Below are 17736 nucleotides of genomic sequence, written 5' to 3' on the forward strand. Positions count from 1 at the left end.
GGGAAACGGAGGAGAAAAAATCAGGGAAATTGGAGGGCAAAGGGGAAAACGTGTGTGTGCGGGCAGGAATGCGGCTGGCGGGGAGCAGCGGTCGGAGGGAGCACCCCCAAAAGCCGCACGGGCAGCACGGCCTCTGCGCGCGGTGGAGCGCCTGCTTCGGCTGGTGGCTCTGCCTTGCTCCGTGTCCAAGCAGGAGATCTGGAAAACGTTCCTGGGCTAATTCCCAGGCAGGAGCTGTGTGCTTCTGAGGCTGAGTGTTCGTAGGAGAAATACGGCTCATAGTTTTATCCTGAAATAAAACAAACATAGGCCTTCTTTCGGAGTTTTCTAGGATGAAGAAGTGCCAGCAGGATGTGGCGCTGGGATGTTCTCAGCTCCCCTGATTGCGTTATGGCCTCTCCCCTGCTTAAAAAAAAATCAGCTTGAGCTGATGGCAGACGCCGTGCCGTCAGCGCAGGCCGGTGTCGCGGGGACCGGTCGGTTTGCAGGTGTTGGCCAAGGCTTTGGCCGAGGAGGTGCGATCGGTCCTCCCGGTGTGGAGATGGGGGACGGATAGGAGCCTTCTCCTGCCGCTCCGGCGTTGCAAGGCATCTGCTTGCCTTGTTTGCGGCTTCCTGTTTGGCATCTCCTGGGCAGGAGGGAGCTGGCAGGGGCTGGAGGAGGGAGTTTGAGTCACTCGGGAGCCCTGTGCCAGAAATCCTCTGACTCAGCCCAGCCGCCGAGAAACGAGTGTGGGATCCAGCCGCCTCTCGGGGTGGGAACCCGTGAGCGAGCGTGCAAGTGTTCACTTGCGCTGCATGTCTGCGGCCTGGCGCGGGGCGGGGAGGGTGAGCAAGGGGAGGGAGGGGCAGGGGCTCCTTTGCATCTCCTGCTGCACGGCTCCCGGGATTGCGTCAGGGCTCCGGCCGTGGGTGGGGGAAGCCTTTATCGCTCCCAAGGCTTTGGAAGCGGCGCGCTGGCCGGAGGCCAGCTGACCTACTTGGTAGCGTTCAGGCGAAGCGCGGCTTCGCCGGGCTCGGCAGCGGCGCGGTGCCGGTGTTCTCCTGCCACCCATCAGTTGCTGCGTCCTGCACGGGCCGGTTAGGGGTTAAGTTTCCTGCTTTTTTTTTTTTTTTTTTTTTTTTTTGGTGAGGCTGCTGCATCGCCTTCCTCCAGAAGTCATGACTTTTACAAAACTTAATTGCTTCCCGCGAGCTTGCACGGCAAAGGCGCAGCCGCCGTACTGGTGGTGCTGGGGTTGGGATGATCCCGACTGTCCCCCCGTGGCCATGGTGCTGCTTCGGGTACCGCTGGAGCCGGCGTGGTGGAGGCAGGAGCCGCAGCCCGGCATGGAGGATGGGGCAGAAAACCCGCCGGAATTAAGCTCCCGTGTTCGGAGCGGCGTGGGTGAAGGGGACCGTACCCGCCGTGCCTTGCCTCCGCTCCTGAGGGCGGGCGCCGGGGCTGCCCCCTCCACCCAGCGAGCTCACAGAGAGGGGCAGCTGATGTCTGTCTGTCTGTCCTGGCCGTCCCTCCCGCTGCCGCAGCTGGCACCGAGCTCCGGAGCCCTTGCCAAGGGCATCGGGGTGTGCGTGGGCTCGGGCTCCGCCTGCCTCCTGCCAGCCCGGTGGGTCGGCATGCCGATCCGCCGGGGCTCCCGCAGCCAGAGGCCTGGAGCCTGCGCTGCTCAGCCGCTGGTTTCAGCTCCGTGGCTTCTTGCTAAGACTTGTACCGGAGCCACGGAGCAGGTTGGTCTTGTGCGTTTGATCTTCCTTCCGTGGTGCCTGCAGCCCCGGCCGGTGCAGCTGGCTGGGGGGAGAGGGTGTCCTCGTGGCCCCGTCCCCCGTCCGATTGCTGGGGTGGGATGGGGCAGGGACCGGCCGTGTCCGGGAGCGGAAGGGAAAGCCGCAGACGTGCAGCCTGCCGAAGCGCACGCTTCGGTTTTTTGCCGTGCCCAAATTACACGAGGGAGTTGCAGCAGAGATAACTTTGCAGGAACATCCATTCCCACCTTATCTTCCATCAAGAACGCGTTACGTTGCCTACATCAAAGTAGATGCTCTGCTGCTTCCCTCCTTGTTGCCCTAATCCTCTGCTTCACCTAAAGAAAAAAAAAATCAGAGTATTGCTCCACAATAATGAAATCTGAATGCTAATTATCAGCATATTGCCTTCCTTCCCTTTGGAATGCCCTGCCTTCCAGCCCCAAATAGCTTTCCTCCCTCCTCGCTCCTCTCCATCCGGTTCTCCCACGCTCCTGGGCACGCCGTTGAGCCTGGCTTGGTAGAAGTTGTCCTGCAGGATGCTTCCCTCCCTTCCATTTAAGGGCAGGAATTCCTCGGGGAGCCGGGGCGTGGAAGGGTTCCCTCCCCGCGCCCCATTGTCAGGACTTCTCCCCATGCCTAATTATCGCCTGTCCCTGCAGGAAGCGCCTTGCCTGGCCGTCGGGCAGAGCCGCAGCGTCTCCGGCCCGCCTGCTCCGCAGCCCTTTGTGGGAAGGCCCCGTTCCCATTTGGGTGCCAGGCTTGGGTTTGGGAAGGGTGCTCCCCCTCGTCGCGGCAGGAGGGCTGGGGAGCGGGACTGGACCAAGGGAGCCCCTGTTTTTGTCGGTGGGAGCCTGCGCCGGCTCCTTGCACGTGCAGTGGTGCTGAAGGAAGAGGAGAACTCGGGTTTTGGTGTCGAGAAACGTCTTGTGGAGAGAAAGCAGCAGAGTTTAAGCACGAAATAAGTTGGGTGAAAGCGGGGCTCTGCGCGGGGTGGGAGGGTCTGGCGTGGCCCCCGCTGCCTGCGCTGGAGCATGTGGCTAACCTCTCGCCCTCCTCTCTTCCAGGTTCATGACTGGGAAGGGGCTGGTCATCTACCCGGAGATTGGGGATAAACTGGACATTATCTGCCCCAAGGCGGAGCCGTCCAAGCCTTACGAGTACTACAAGCTGTACCTGGTGAAGAAGGACCAGGCAGATGCCTGCAGCACCGTCATGGACCCCAACGTGCTGGTGACGTGCAACCGGCCCGAGCAGGAGATCCGCTTCACCATCAAGTTTCAGGAGTTTAGCCCCAACTACATGGGCCTGGAGTTCAAGCGGCAGCAGGATTACTTCATCACATGTGAGTCGCCCTCCTCTTCCTCGCCGCTGTCCCCGGCTCGGGGGGACCGCGGGGGCCTGGAGAATGTCGCCAGGCGCTTGTTCGCGACTTGGCCGGTGCAAAGAGCTGACACGTATGGAAAATATTTCCCGCTGGATGGGAGAAGGGGGAGGAATGTGTCACTGGCCGAGCGGGACGCCGGCCTGTATCTGGCTGCCGTGCTGTGCCGTGTGCCCCCGGCCGGGAGCAGGAGCGTGTCCCCCAGCCGGGGTCTGGCACGGAGGGGCAGCGCACGTCCGAAGCACCGTCATGCCTGGAGCTTAATTTTGCTGCCATCTTCCTCTTGAGCTGGAGGTGTTGCAGGGCATTTCTTGGAGGGCTTTGCCCTGGGGAGCTCTCGGTGGGGCAGTCGGGATGGCGAGGAACGGTGCCCGAGGAAATGCTCGTCCTCCTCCACCAGCATCGGGAAGCTGCCAGTGGCGCCCAGTGCTTGCTGTGGTCTAAATGGCTGTAAAATTCTGTGTACTGGCTTGTTGACCTTGTTTCTTGGTATCGCATGGTTTTATGGAGGGCAGAGGGAAGGCGGGCTGAATTTTCTCGGAGCTCGTGGCCCATGCGTGCAGGGGACCATTGCATGAGGATGTGTCTGCCTGTGCCGGCTCCGGCATGGATGGAGGGAGGACTCTGGGGAGCTTGCCCTCGGCAGCCGGCCTGGCCATGCCTGCCAGCTCGCTCTTCCCCTGCTCGGCCTCTCCTCAGCCTCGCTGTTTCTGCTTGGCTGGGCGCACGGTGTGCGAACCCGCGGCGGAGCAGCCGGCACAGGGCACAGTGGCCACGCGGCTCGTCTCTCCCCTCGCCATCACGTGCCACGGGCTCGCCCGGCGCAGAGGTCAGCCGCCTGCGTGGGAGGCGAGCGCCGAGCCGTGGGAGCTGGTGCTTTCCAGTCGGTAAACAATGTATTTTTACCCTGAAATCTTTGCCCTTGGAGCGGGGGTGGCGAGGATGTTGCAGGCAGCCGGGGCAGGAGGTGCGCTGCCGTAGCACGGTGCCGTGGCGATGCTGCCGGTCTGGATTTCCCCAGCGAGCCCTCCCTGGGGCTGGAGCTGGCTGTAGTTTGGCTGCAGAATAATTTGAGTAAACCCGGTGCTGAGAAAACAGCCGGGGTGGGCTCCAGCAGGTCAGCCCTGCGTCCTGCGGCTGAGCACGGGGTGGTGGCAAAGGGGCTCGCAGGGGTTTTTGGTCACCTCTGCCCGGCACGGCGTGGCCTTAGGAGGGGTGACGGCTGGGAGGACCTGGCGCAACAACCCGCTCAGCCTGCTCGGCACGGCGGCGGTGCCGGCGGAGGCCGCGGGCTGCCCGGGGCTGAGTCACCGTTTGGCGGGGTCGGTCCCTCCCGAGAGAGGCCCCGTCGCCCTCGCTGGCCGGTTCCGTGGCCATCGGCCCGGTGTCACTTGGGGGGCACAGGTGGGGTCACCGGCTTTGCAGCCATTGGGGGTGCGGACCACGCTGGCTGCAAGCCCAGGCGCCCCGGGGATGGGCTGGGGGATGCCAAAAGCCTTGGCACAAGCTGCCTGCAGGCTCCGATCTCCATTGCCGCGAGTAACCAGGGCTGGTGGCTCTGGCACCCCGAAAGGTCACCCCTTCTGCTGGCCCTCAGCCGCTGCAAGGCTTAATTGGACTGCAAGCTTTCCCTGCAGCGAGCAGAGAGGGGAGAGGGGCTCAGTGCGCGGCCGTGAGTCTGCCTTTTGTACGTGGGGCAAACGTCTTGAAGCGCTCGGTCAGCGGCTCCTCCGTGCTCGGGGGTCAAGTTCAAGCAGCGGCACGGTTGTCAGGCGAACGAGGGCTGAAAGCGGGGTCCTGCCTCGCGCCCTGCTGCTACGTCCCCTGGGACCCTCGGGCTGCAGATAGCCCCCGAAGACCAATACGTTCCCCAGAATGAGCTCAGGAGCCGAACGAAGCGCCGGGGAGGAGAAACACGGGGGTCCCTCGCATTGCGATGCAGTCCGGCAGGAAGGTGCAGGCAGGGCAGGCAGAGGGTTCAGCAGGCTCCGAATTGCACAAGTTTTAAGGAGCTGCTTTGCATTTCGCACGAAAGCTCTTGCTTAAGTTAAATCAACCGCCCGTAGCTTTCGGTGGCGTTTTCACAAGTGGCCGACGGTGTGCTGCTGGGTACGGCCGCGGCTCCCCGAGGGCCCCCATGGCTTTGGGCCAGCGCCAGCTCCCCTCCAACGCTGCCGGCACACCTGGGTCACCCGCGCTCCGGCTTGCCGCAGCTCCAATGGGATGCACCGCCGGGATTTTGCAAGCTGCGCAAAGGAGGTTTGGCTGAGACTTTTTTTTAAAGTCATTGCGTTTTTGCCCAGTCTTTTTTCACATGATTCTGCTCCCAGCAATGGGAATCTTCTCCCATATCTAGAAGTTTCTTCTGTATTTGTAATACAATCTGCTTTCATCCCAAGGTGGGGGGGGGGGGGGGGGGGGGGCGGGTCTCCCAAGAGACTGCCATAAAATCCTATTTAACCTCTATTTTCCGATCTTGTTGCACCATCTCGGAGCCTGTGTAGGGCTGGAATAGGGAGGTGGTGAGCGGGGTGCTCAGAGCATCCCTGTGGGGTCCCCCCCCTCTCTTCGGGGGGCCGGCAGTGCCCTCTGCCCCCTCCTCGGACCGTTTCTGACTTTAATTTCTCTTGACTCCTCTGCGCTTTGAAGCGAGCCCCCTCGGCGCTGGGAGCGAGCGGCCGCTGCCAGCTGAACTTTGGCCCCTGGGTGGGCCGAGGATGCTCCTGTGATCTGGCTGTACCCTCTGCCGAGCAGCCCCAGGAGCTCTTTCTGCCAAGAAATAAAATAGCCAAAAAAACAAAGTCAAAAGTCTCCTGAGCAGACCACCCACGTGTTGTCTTTTTTTTTTTTTTCCTCCTTTTTTTTTTTTCCCCCCCCTTCCCCTCCCTCTCCCCAAGCTTTGCCTTGATGCACAAAAGGTTGGGTTTTTTTTTTTTTTCCTTCCTTTTCATATGCCAGCGGCCCTAAGCCGGGGGAAGCGATGCTGAAGCGGAGGGGAGCGGGGCGGCCGCGGGACGTGTGCCGCTTGGCCCCCGCCTTCCCCGGGCGGCTGGAAAACCTCCCCGCCGGAGTCAGGGGGCTTCCCGGGGTCCCTCGGCATTCAGGGCTGCTCCCCCCCGTCGCCATCGCCTTGGATATGCCAAGCCTTGTTTAGGGCCACTTTTATCACGGAGGGACACGGCCCCAGCCCTCGGCTTAGCAATGAAAAAGGCTTTTGAAAGCAAACATAACCTCTCCCCATCCTCTCCGAAGCCTCGCACCGAGCCCCTCCGCGCCAGCCCCAGGCTTGCGTTAAAAGCATCTTTTCTCCCGGGGCTGATGCCTCTTCCTAAGCCTTTTCATAAAGAACAAGATGCGGCAGCTCCTGCCTGCGGGTCCGTGCTGCAGACGGAGGCTTGGTGGAGAACGCGGGGCGGCGTCCCGGGGACGGGGCCCTGAGAGGGCAGGGAAGCTGGGAATTTGGGAATTTGGGTGTTTTGCGCCATGGCAGACTTTGGGTTCGGGTTTCTTCTGTCCTTGGCCTCCTGTGGCTGCCTCCCTGCCTGTCTTTGGTGTCTGGGTGGGAGTCTCCTGTCCCCCTGTCCTGTCCCCTCCCTGCAAAAGCATTGCACGCCGCGGGCAGACGGGAAGCGTGCCGTGGTGGCTCTCCCGGGCGGTTCCTCCTGCTGTGCTGCGTGGGAGGTAGGAAGGTGAGGTCCAACAGGAACGAACTCGTGCTTTTTGCCCCAAATAAAAGTCCTTTTGGGGGTTCCTCGGCCAAAGCCATGGGCAGGCTGCCGGAAAGGTCCGTGGGCACTCCGGGGTAGCTTGTACTTGCAGACCCGTGCGCGGATGCGAGTGCTGCCGCCATTCCCCGGACCAGCGGCGAGGTTTGGATCATTCGCACCATCCTCGTCAAGGCAGGAGGTGCTCCTGGCTCATTAGCAGGCGTGCGGTTACTCCTCCCTTCATCCCTGCCGAGCCGGCAGACAAGCTGGTTGCTTGTTCTTGGCTGAAATGGGAGGGAGGAATGCGTCCCAGTGCTTAAAAATAATCCCACCGATGGCTTTTTGGGCTGTCAGGAGCAAAAGGCTATAGGAAGATGAAAACCGAAGACTCTTTTGCGAAGGGGCTGTCCCTGGGGTGGGGTGGGGGTCCTGCTTCGCGCCTGTGGGTCATCTGCCCCAGGTCTGAGAGCCTGCCCATCCCCACATTTCTCCTCAGCCTTGGTTTTTACCAGTTTCTAACGATTTTCTCTGCTTCCTTGGCTGTCTGTCCCCCACTCCAATGGGACCCCTCTCCCCGGTGCCCACGCACCCGGGATGCTCGTGGGCAGCTCCGGCCCCCGCTGCGGCTTAGCCAGCCGTGCAGCTTCGGCTCTCCCCGCCTCCCCTCTCAACTCACTCCAGCTCTTAATTGTGTTTGCTGCTACTCTTTGAACTCTCTCCAGTTTTACTATCTCTGCTAATGAGGTGCCTAGGTAGAGGTGCATTAATCCCGGTGTCCCGGCAGCGGGGCGGTGCGAGGAGCTCCCGGCGCGGCTCCCCGCCGTGCCGGAGCTCTGGATGACGCCCAGCAGCGCGCTGCCGGTGCCGGTGCCGCCGTGCCGTGGCAGGGAGCTGCCTCGGGCGCCGTGGTCTCCAGCCTAGCCCTTGCTTCGTCCTCGGACGCGGCGGCGGTGGTCCCGGCAGCCCTTCCTGTCTTTGGTGGGGTACGGGAGCGCGAAGACCCCCCGAGCAAAGCCTCGCTCAGCCTTTCGGTGCTCTCCCGGCAGCTGTTTGCAGATGTGGCGGGCAGCGCCTTGTCCAACCAGCGCGGTGGTGTTTTTCCAGGTGGGATCTCCTGCCCATCCCTCTGCCAATTCCCCGGGGCACGGCCGCAGCGTCCCACCTCTCCCTTGAGCCTGTTTAAGGCCAGGAGACCTCGTTTGATGAAAACGCTGAAGTAAAAGCGAGGCCCCGGTAGGTGTTTGCCCCATAAATCTAGTACATTTGCTGTTTATTGTTCGTCTTTAAGCCCTTCAATCCATTTTTGATGTAACAATGTTCGTAATCCAATCTAATGCTTTTTGGCAGCAGGATTCAGCGAGACCAGATATATTACCCTGAGTGTTTCTTTAAACCCCTTGTCTTGCATTTCTGTTTTTAGATGCAATTAGACTTAACCTGGCAAAACTTATTTGTTGTAAACCATTGCTGCCTCTATGACGTGGGCTTCGTCCCTGCGCCTTTCTGCATCAGCGTTTTTCCATAGCTTGTGCTTCAGCGTGGAGAAGGGGGTCACCTATATACTGCCAACTGCCAGAATCATCCTTCCTCCTTTTTTTTTTTTTGGGACACGTTGCCATACTTGCTTTTCTGGCTGTACTCCTCCAGCTTCCGAAATAGCTGCTGTTGGTTTGGGAAGCCTTTAGCCCATGCCAGCATGTGTGAGAGTCTGCGGAGCCGCCTGAGCTCCTTTCCACAGCCCTTGCTATTTAATAATTTCCTCCCTGGTTCCTTCTGCCCCGGCGAGCGCTGCGCTGGCTGCCCGTCTCCGATGGGTGCCGTGCCGGGGGGGCCGGGCGCAGCCCCCCGGGCGGTTTGTCAGCCCGCCAGCTCTTTGCCGGCTTTCTTTGCTGATTGCATTTGAATGTGGCCACTTTCATGTGCTCCTCATCTTCCGTCCCACAACTTGTTTGGTGAAGATGAGTTGAAAGCAAAAGTGCCGTTTGATGCCGTGATGAGAGCTATGAACTTCTGCTGATAAAAACCCAATTAACCGGCTTCCTCATTCTTCACCCAAATGGGCCGGCGCTGTCCTCGTCCCACCGGCTTGCGACATACCTGCGGCGACGCGGAAAGCCTGGGCGAAGCGAAGCCGTCCGGGTGGCATAACCGTCTGTTTTGGGGGCTGGCTTTCCTCCTCCATCCCCATCCCGCTGGGAGCTGGTGGCAGAGGGAGATGCTGCGTGGGAGCCGGCGGGCTCGCACCGGAGACAAACGGGTCTCTAACGGTGTCCCACTCCCAACTTCAAAGCCCGGGCGCTGGACATGTCAAACCCAAATAATGGCCCTTAGACAGCACGCGGTTCCTTGTCTTGGAGGCTTGTCTGAAGACCGTGACCACAGTAAATGTGATTTTGTTGAGCCCTGTCCCTTAAGCCTCTGCCTCTTTTCTCTTCGCCTCCTCCCTCCTGACCTTTTCGGCTCAGCGCTGTCCCCGGACAGCCCCTGGCAGCTGATCTCATAGCTCAGCTTTTCAGGGCCCTAATAGGGATGAAAAGCCCTATCAGAAAGGGCCAGTGTCCCGCACCCAGCCAGGAGGTAAATACCCAGCGCTTTGATCTGCTCCTGGGCCGGGGAGAGGGGGGCCCTGCCTGCAACAAAGACCCCGGCCAGGGGTGCCGGTGCCCGCTTAACTCTCTGGCTGCTGGGCAGCCCGGCCCCTGCCTGCACCCGGCGGGCAGCTGCCTGCAGCTCTTGCCCGGCCAAGGGCTCTCCGTGCCGCGGGGAGCTGGCACCAGGTTCTGCCTGCCCGGGCAGTCACGCTGCCTGCATCCGAGGATGCTCTCCCCCAGGAGAAACGATTTCCAAGAGCAGCTCTTTAACGCTGACATGACCCTTTAGTCGAAAATGAAACGTATTTAACTCCTCGGTGCTCCTGAAAACTGAGGTGACGTGCAGAGGTGACCTGCAGCCTGGGCGGTAGCAGCGAGGAGGTGGCATCCAGCCGGCGCCCGTGCATCGCCTGCCTGATCCCGCTCTGCACCCCTCGCCGCTGCCGGGCAGCGTGACTCTGCCCGTCCCCCCAAAAAGGTGCTCCCTTTGCAGCTGCGGTGGAGGGCCAACGCCAAAGCAGTCCCTTCGGTTTTCTGGTGCACGCCGTGGCCGTGCCTCCGCCCCGTCCTCTTCCTCCCCTTCCAGCCCCTGCTCCCACCTGCAGCAGTGGGGCACGGGGACCCCAGGAATCCTCTGGAGCTGCAGGTGCACGGACCGTGGTGGACCCTGCTCTTCGGTGATGGTCACCTCCGAGGGCTTCCTCCGTAACACTGGAAGAGATTAAAGCTTGTCTCCTTTTGGTCTAAACTTCCAGTAGGAGACCTGAAACGCAGAAGAACCCTTCAGCTTGATAAAGACTTGGAAAAGTAAGTAGTTAGCGATATGATGAGAGGAAATGGCCTCAAGCTGCGTCAGGGGAGGTTTAGATTGGCTATTAGGAGAAATTTCTTCACGGAAAGAGTGGTCAAGCATTGGAACAGGCTGCCCAGAGAGGTGGGGGAGTCACCATCCCTGGAAGTGTTCAAAAAACGGGCAGAGGTGGCACTTGGGGACATGGTTTAGTGGGCATGGGGGTGTTGGGTTGATGGTTGGACTGATGATCTTAGAGATCCTTTCCAACCTTAGTGATTCCTAGCTTTACTTTCATGAAAAGATAATCCAGCCACCAAGCCAGGAAACATGAAATTAATTATTACTCTACCTTTAATTGGTTTAGTGGTGGACTTGGCAGTGTTAGGTTAATGGTTGGACTGGATGATCTTAAAGGTCTTTTCCAACCTAAATGGTCCTGTGATTCTATTCTATGAAAAAATCCCGTCATACAGGAGTGACTGGGAAGGGTGTGCAGTAGATAAGTGCAGGCAACTACTTCCTTGGCATATTTTTTTAAATAATCACTTCTAGAAACATTCCAGGTCAGGTTGGACAGGGCTCTGAGCACCCTGCTCTGGTTAAAGCTGTCCCTGGCACTGCAGGGGTTGGGCTGGGTGGCCTCTGAAGGTCCCTTCCCAAAGCATTCCATGATTCTGTGATTCATCAAGACCCTCTCCCCAGGCTTTTCCCCTGGGATCCCTGTCGCACTCTACTGCTCCCGTGCCTCCGGTGCTTTCTTGCAGCCGGGGCGCCGGGAGGAGGCTCGCAGGCACCACCGCAGCTCGGACCTGGCGTGAGGGGTTGCGTGTTGTAGCTTCAGCTGCAAGCCGGGCTGCTGGGCGATCGCCCGGGGCACGCGTGTGCGGCCGCGGGTGCCGGGGTGCGCGATGGCGGGTGCTGGCTGCCCGACCAAGAGCAGGCTGGGGGCTCCGAAAAGCACCGCCGCGCTCGGACCGTGAGTCGTGCAAGGTGCGAGCGGGTTTGGCGTCGATGAATTGCGATGCGCAGCCCTTTTCCATCTCTTGAATTTCTAGCGATCTGTGTTTTGAATGCCTCTCGACCAGGCTGGCTGCGCCGGGGAGGGCTGCCCAGGTTGCGTGCAGCACCTTGAAAAGCTTGCCTTTCTGGGGAGAATTGGTTTTCCTCGCCATTTGAAGTTTCTTTGCCCTAGGAATGATGATTTTGCTGCTGCTGCGTAGTGACTGTGCTCTTTGATCCCGCCTGGCAGCGCGGAGCTGGGTGTTAACGCAGCTAATTGAGAGCCGGCCGCGGCGGGGTGGCGGGGAGCCGCGGGGGTCGGCTGCTTGCCCCTCTGCAGGGGGTGTCAGCCCTAACTTTTGGGGCAGAGAGGCCCTTTCCCCCATCCTTCACTCAGCGAGTGGGCAAGTTTTCGCCTGGGTAGTCAGGGGCTTGTTTAGCTTGTATTGGAAATCTCCAAATCCTGTAACTTGGGGTGTTGCTGGAGACCACTGGGTCCGTGTGCCGGGGTCCTCCTGGAGCAGAGAGCTGAGACCACCCCCTGGGGTCCTGCTGGCACCCAAGGGCGACGTGTCGGCTCTGCAGCCGGTGGCCTCTTGCCGGGGCAGCGCGGGCGCTGCCGTGCTGGCTCCCCGGGAGCCGCGGGTGCTGCTGTGCAGTGTCGGCGAGCTCCTGCTCCGGCTGGCGTGGGATGAAGCGCCGTGAGCCGAGGGTGATCCTGCTCCGAGCTGGGCTCCGGTCCCCCCGCGGGCGCAACGCCGGTGGGTGCACGGCGGCAGCGACCGCTCTCCCCGTGGCAGCGGGGCTGCCTCCTCTCCCGGCTGCGGGGTTATTTGTGACTCTGGGCCCGGAGCTGCACCACTGTAAACTTCCCCGCTGCCAGCAGATTCCCGATGCTTATGCAAAGTTTACCTTTAATTGCAGTGGGGTTTCCTCCCGCCTGTCCCACAGCACACCCGGAGCTGCTGTCCCTCCCCGCTGCCCTGCACCTCCTCGGCTCCCCACGCTCTCCCAGGCAGATTTGCACATGAATCAGTCTCTCCGGTCCCTGATAACTTTGATTTTTCTCTGAGCCGCCTCCAGCCCAGCACCCAGGCAGTGGTGGTGTAGCCCGAGCTCAGCCAGGCTCGGCTCCGCATCCCTCCGTGCAGCGTCTCGCGCGCGAGGAGGAGCCGGCGTTGGCATCGGCCGAGCCGGCGGGGGGGTGGCACTGTCCCTCTGCGAGTCCCTCTCCGTCCCCTTCACAACAATTTCTCCGTCAGTCTCGCAGATGTTTTGCTACCTCACTGAAGAGATTTACACCCTGTTAAAACGCAATAAGTGCTTTCCTCCTCTCCTGCTCCCAGCGGGGCCCGCAAATGACTCTGGCAGAGCATCAGGTGGAGAATTACATGGCACTTTTTTCCTGACCTATAACCAGCTGCTTGGGGCTACCGCAGAGACTGTGCAAATAACCTTTCTCTTCCACCGACACTCTCTTTTTTTGGAAGGGGGTGGGTAGACCTGAAGACAAAGGCTTTATTTAGTGCCCTGGTCCGCCCGAGCTGTGCGGGATGGGGACAGGGACGTTGGGAGCTTGCACAGCCTGTCTACGCGGACATCTCGGCAGCATTGGTGCAAAAGGGCTTGCGAGCGAGGAAGCAAGCAGTGGTCTTGCAACCAAGAAGTGCTTTCCAGCCTTGATGAGGTTACCTGCGATGCAGCCGCGACTCTTAATTATGATGCTAATTGGGGTTGGTTGTAATTTTGCCATCAGAAAGCTGCTTTAATGGGAAATCAGGTTTTCTCTTAAGCATTGCTGGTGCTAAAGTGTCTTTTTCTATGCGATACTTCAGCGTTTGCCTGTTGTTCTCCCTTCGCCCCAGGAAAGCACCCTAGGCAGTCCCAAACCAGTGCTTGGGTCTGGCAGCGGTGCTGTGGCACGCGAGGATGAGCGTGGGTGCGTGGCGTCCTCCCTTCCTACCCCCTTAACCCGGCTGCCGCTGCTGGACCTGCGCTTTGCCAAGGTAGCCACCGCTCTTTGCAAGGGATGGGGCTAATTTAACGTTTTTATTTATCTTCGTGGAGGGCTGACCTTGGCCGGGAGGAGGTGAACTCCATCCCAGCCAGACCCAGCGCTATCATTTTCATTCCTATTCCCAGAAGCGTGTTTGAACCTGGTGATTTTCGCATTGCGGTGGTGTTTGCTGGAGCAAGAAGCGCGGGCTGGGCTGCCCGGGTCCCCCAGGGCATGCGGCAATCCAAGTCCTCTGCAGTCACCCCGGCTGTCCCCTGCTTGCCGTGCGTGGGGAGGATGGAGGTGAAGCCCTGGGTTCCTCCGCTGTGCCTCGGCCCTGGCTGGCGGGAGCGGACCAGAGCAGCACACAAGGCTTTTTCCATTCAACTGCGAAGATTTGTAGGGTTTTGCAACACCACAAAATGATTCCTGTAGCCAGTTCAGCCTAAATCGGCACCATTAGGTTGTTTCCTCATGCTTTGCTTGGAGACCCACCAGCGCTTGGCCGTACCTGCTTGCTCCTCCTTGATGGAAGGACTTGATCTGTGCGGTGGGGAGGCTGGCATTTCCCTCCCCGGTGCAGGGAGAGTCGCGTGTTTTTATATATAAAATCTCTTTATTTAGCCAGGCAATTCCAGCGCTGGGCGCGTGGTGTTGGCGGGTGTTAGCAGCCCCCTCCCCTCCAGCCGCACTCGGCCGCTCCAGGGCTTCCCAGGAGGACGTGCCACTTCGGAGAGCCGAAATCCCCGGCAAACACCGTGGCCATAAATGGGACCTTGGCGTCGGCCGGCGCCTGGGTTTGCCGTGCGCCCCTCCAGCTCCGCGCCCTGCTCGGCGTGGGCGTACGCCGGCAGACGGGCCGGTGCGGCTGCGCCCGCGGGAGTTGGGTTGGGAGCGTGCCGCTCTGCTGCGGCTCCCGCCGTGCCGGCTGAGCCCTAAGAGCCGCCTCTGCTCGCAGCTCGCAACTGCTCCGGGGGGCTGAAGCCGTCAGCAAAACGGGAGCCATGGGCCGGAGGGAGCTGCGGAGGCAAACTCCGCACCCACGCCTGGCTCTGCGCACGAAGCGGTGGCGGTGGGAGGCTTCTTGGCTGTGCCGGGGGAGCGGCGTGGCCGTGAACCTCGGCACGCCGGCGCCCAGCTCGGATCCCACCGCTGCTTTCTCCAGCAGCCTGCGGTGGTCAGCCCTGCCGGGACCCCTGTTCGTCCCCTGCGGAGGCAGAGGGGAGGATGGGAGCTCCGCGTCCCTTCGGTGGCGTTTCCCTGACCCCAAGAGTTGCTGTGCTGCGGGCAGAGGCAACCTGCAACCGATTGCTGGGACGGGAGCAGGGTTTGCCATTCAGTGCTTTGAAAACTCAGCTCCTGCCGTCCTGGGACGGGCTGATTTTTAGGGAACACCTATGTTTTTCTGAGCTGTTTGGGCTTGTGGGACCCTGAGACTGTAAACCCTGAGCGTGCAGGTAAACGGGGAGGGCGTTGCTTGTGAAATTCAGGGGCTTTGGAAGCTGGAAAGGCAGAGCAGGAAGGTCGTGGTGGTTGCCCCCAGCTCTGAGGATCTCCGTGTGTTTCCCACCCCGTGGCAACAGCCACCGCCGTGCATGGACAGCCTGAGCAGAGCTTTTTCCTGCCAGAAGGGTTTTTTGGGGTAACGGGGAGTAGGTGACGGTGGCAGCGGGCAGGCTGGGGATCCCTGCTCGTGGTGGTCATCTCCTGGTGCCCTCCGGGGTCGGGGGGGAGAAGGGACCCGGGGCTGCGTGGGCTGCAGGCTGGCCCACCGTCAGTCGTGCATGGCCAGCGTGGGTGTGGGGGACGGAGAAGTCCCAGCTGGCACCGTGGCATCGGTCCTGGCCGGCTGCGTGGACCCAGCAGTGCCCTGCGACGCCGTGGGTCGGCTGGGGGGGTGCGCTGGGGAGCGGGCAGCCCCTGGGGTTAGCGGCGCGGGGGAGAGAGGCCGCTCGGCTCTTCTCTTTCCATAGCAGACCGGGAGGCTGGAGCAGCTCTTGAGCTGCCAAGAGGGTGTGTGAAACCCTAGCCTTGCACCTCCTGCAGCCGTTCAGGGACGGGACAGGGCTGGGCTGGCTTGCACACGCATTTCTGGGGCTTCAGGGCCCCTTCCCGGTGCAGCTGCCTCTGGGCTGGAAGGCTGCTGCCGGCCTCGCTGGCAGCGTGACAGCCTGGGGCTCGGCTCCCCCCGCGCAGCCCCTGCCCTTGCTCTGGCAGCCGAGCCAGCGCATGTGCCGGAGCTGATGGAAAGGGCTTTGGGGTGATGTGTGCAGGGAGGGGGTGGCGGATTTGCGTCCCTTCGGCACGGCCTGGGAAAGGGAATAATCACAGCGGCGATACCGTTAGCGTAGGCTGCGGGCAGCGGGGCTGCATGCCCCTGCCGCTTCCCGGCTCAGCCGGAGAGGAGGAGAAGGGGCTGCAACTGAGCCGGGCTCTCCGGGCAGCCCCACGGCGTTGGCGTGCAGTGGGGCAGGCGGGTGCCTCTGCTCCGTGACCTGGAAGTGGCTCTGAGGGTTCCCCCGGGGCACCGGCACAGCCGGGACGGGGTTCGGCACCGGTGCAGCACCTCTGCTAATGCAGCAGCACCCGTGCCAATGCAACAGCACTGCCCGTGCAACGCCTGCACCTCGGCACTGAGGGTGCGTAAACCAGCTTGGAAGTCTTGGAGGAGAGGGACGGCGGCGTGAGCTAGATTTTTATTTTAAATAGCGTCCGCTTGCGGATTTGCGCCAGGGTCTGCTGGCACGGTGTCCGAGCACAGCGGAGATGCGTGAGGCGTGTCTTCAGGGCCACCCGTAGGGTCTTCACCTGCGCAAAGAGGGGCTTTCAGCCTGGCGTGGGTGTCCTGCCTGAGCTGTGCCCGATCCCAGCCTGTTCTCCACCAGCTGCCCCTCAGCGGGGTCGGTCAGTGCCTTCCCACCGCCCCGTCTGCTCCGGCGGGAGCGGGGACACCCCGAAGCCCAGCAGCGGTGCCGGTGGGATGCTGCCGCCTCCGCCGAAAGCTGCGCGATGGAAGCGTGAATCTTGGACAGGTCTGGGGGCGATGGGGGGGGATCACGGGGCGGGCGTCCGGGCTGCGTCCGTGCAGTGCCTGGCTGGGTCTGCAGCAGGGCTGCGGTGCACAGATGGAAGAGTAATTAAGAATAATAAAAAGGAAAGAGACTTGGATTCGCTACAGTCTCAGCACATTAATTGTGCTTTGGGGCCCGAATCATAACGGAGTCCTGCTAGAGGGAATCCAGAAGAGAAACCAAACGTCTCGCTCTGTCCAACGCTGACCATTTAAGAGACCCTTGCCTTCATCTGCTGCCAGGTATTACTTCCAGAGTCTCTCATCTGCCAAAACCCGAGTTCTCATTTGAAATATTTTTAGGAGAGGAAGCAAAGCTACGGTGACAGCCTGAGCGCTAGCGCTGGGGAAGGCAGAACGGGACGCACCGGGGACAGTACGCGGCACCGCTTGCTGCTGGAGGTGGAAACGTGGGGTGGCTGGGGTTGCTGGGGTTGCTGGGGTGGCTGGGGTTGCTGGGGTGGCTGGGGTTGCTGGGGTTGCTGGGGTGGCTGGGGCTCTCCTCCCTGCAGAGGCCTTCGTCCCTGTTAGCTGCTCTGTGTCACCGGGCTGGGACTTGGCGTTTTGCGGGTCCTTGGGAGCCGGGATGAGTGGTGCCAGCAAGCAGAAGTCCTGCCTGTGCTTCCATGCAGGCTGAGCGTCTCTTCTAAATCGACAAGCAATTACATGGTTAATGGTATCAATGTTAAATCCTCATCACTCAGCAGCCTGAGGCTTAATGCTTCATTAAGGCAAAGGCATCTAATAGCTCTCCATGCTGGGAGCTGCCTTTTCTTTAAGCCTGAGTAGAAGTCATCTGTCCAGAAGCTGCTTTTGCTCTCCTGGTCCTACAGCCAAACTGCAAGTCCCTCCAAAATGGAAGGGGGGCAGGAAAACGCTCCTGCACGCCCCGGATCAAGCCTTGCTTGGTGCGACGGAGCTGCACGTTGCAAATGCGGCGCGTGGAGATCACGGCCGTCGTTTGAGACCTGCCATTTCCTATTCCCCTGGGTATCCCCAGCTCCCTGCCTGTCTTTGTTCATCGTTTTATAGCTCTGCCTCGTGCTGCCGCCCCGCGCCCACCTCTCCCCGGGCTCGGGGCTGCCTCCAGCCTCTCCCTGCAGCCCACCGTTGTGCCTGGGTATTTAACCTCCCTCTCCCCTGCGTTACCGTGCATTTAGTGATGCTGAATTTCGTCCGCCGTTGAGGATCGGTGGTGCCTCCGCCGCTCTTGCAGGAGTGCAGCAGCATCGCAGATGCTTTGGGCTTTCATCTCGCTGCTCGCCGGGTGCCTCCCGGATTCGCGTGGCTCTGCTGGAGCGGTGCCGGCCTCGGGCCTGATCCTGTGGCCTTCTGCTGGTAAATCTTCCACCGTGAAAGCATGAAGCAGCGGGAAGATCAGCTCTCCATCTCTGAGCTTTGCAGCGAAGCACGACGGAGGAGCCTGCAGCGTGCCCATGGGTCGGTGGGGACCC

General features: G+C 60.9%; 1 protein-coding gene across 1 annotated transcript in view; it reads left to right on the forward strand.

Moving 5' to 3' along the window:
• Positions 1-17736, forward strand: part of EFNB1 (ephrin B1) — a 53859-nt gene that overhangs the window by 30876 nt on the left and 5247 nt on the right. Inside the window, exon 2 of the mRNA XM_075720690.1 lies at positions 2810-3087. Coding sequence (XP_075576805.1) covers positions 2810-3087 — 278 coding nt within the window. The remainder of the gene's footprint in view (positions 1-2809; positions 3088-17736) is intronic.

Source organism: Pelecanus crispus, chromosome 13 (genome assembly GCF_030463565.1).
Source record: "Pelecanus crispus isolate bPelCri1 chromosome 13, bPelCri1.pri, whole genome shotgun sequence".
Lineage (NCBI taxonomy): Eukaryota > Metazoa > Chordata > Aves > Pelecaniformes > Pelecanidae > Pelecanus > Pelecanus crispus.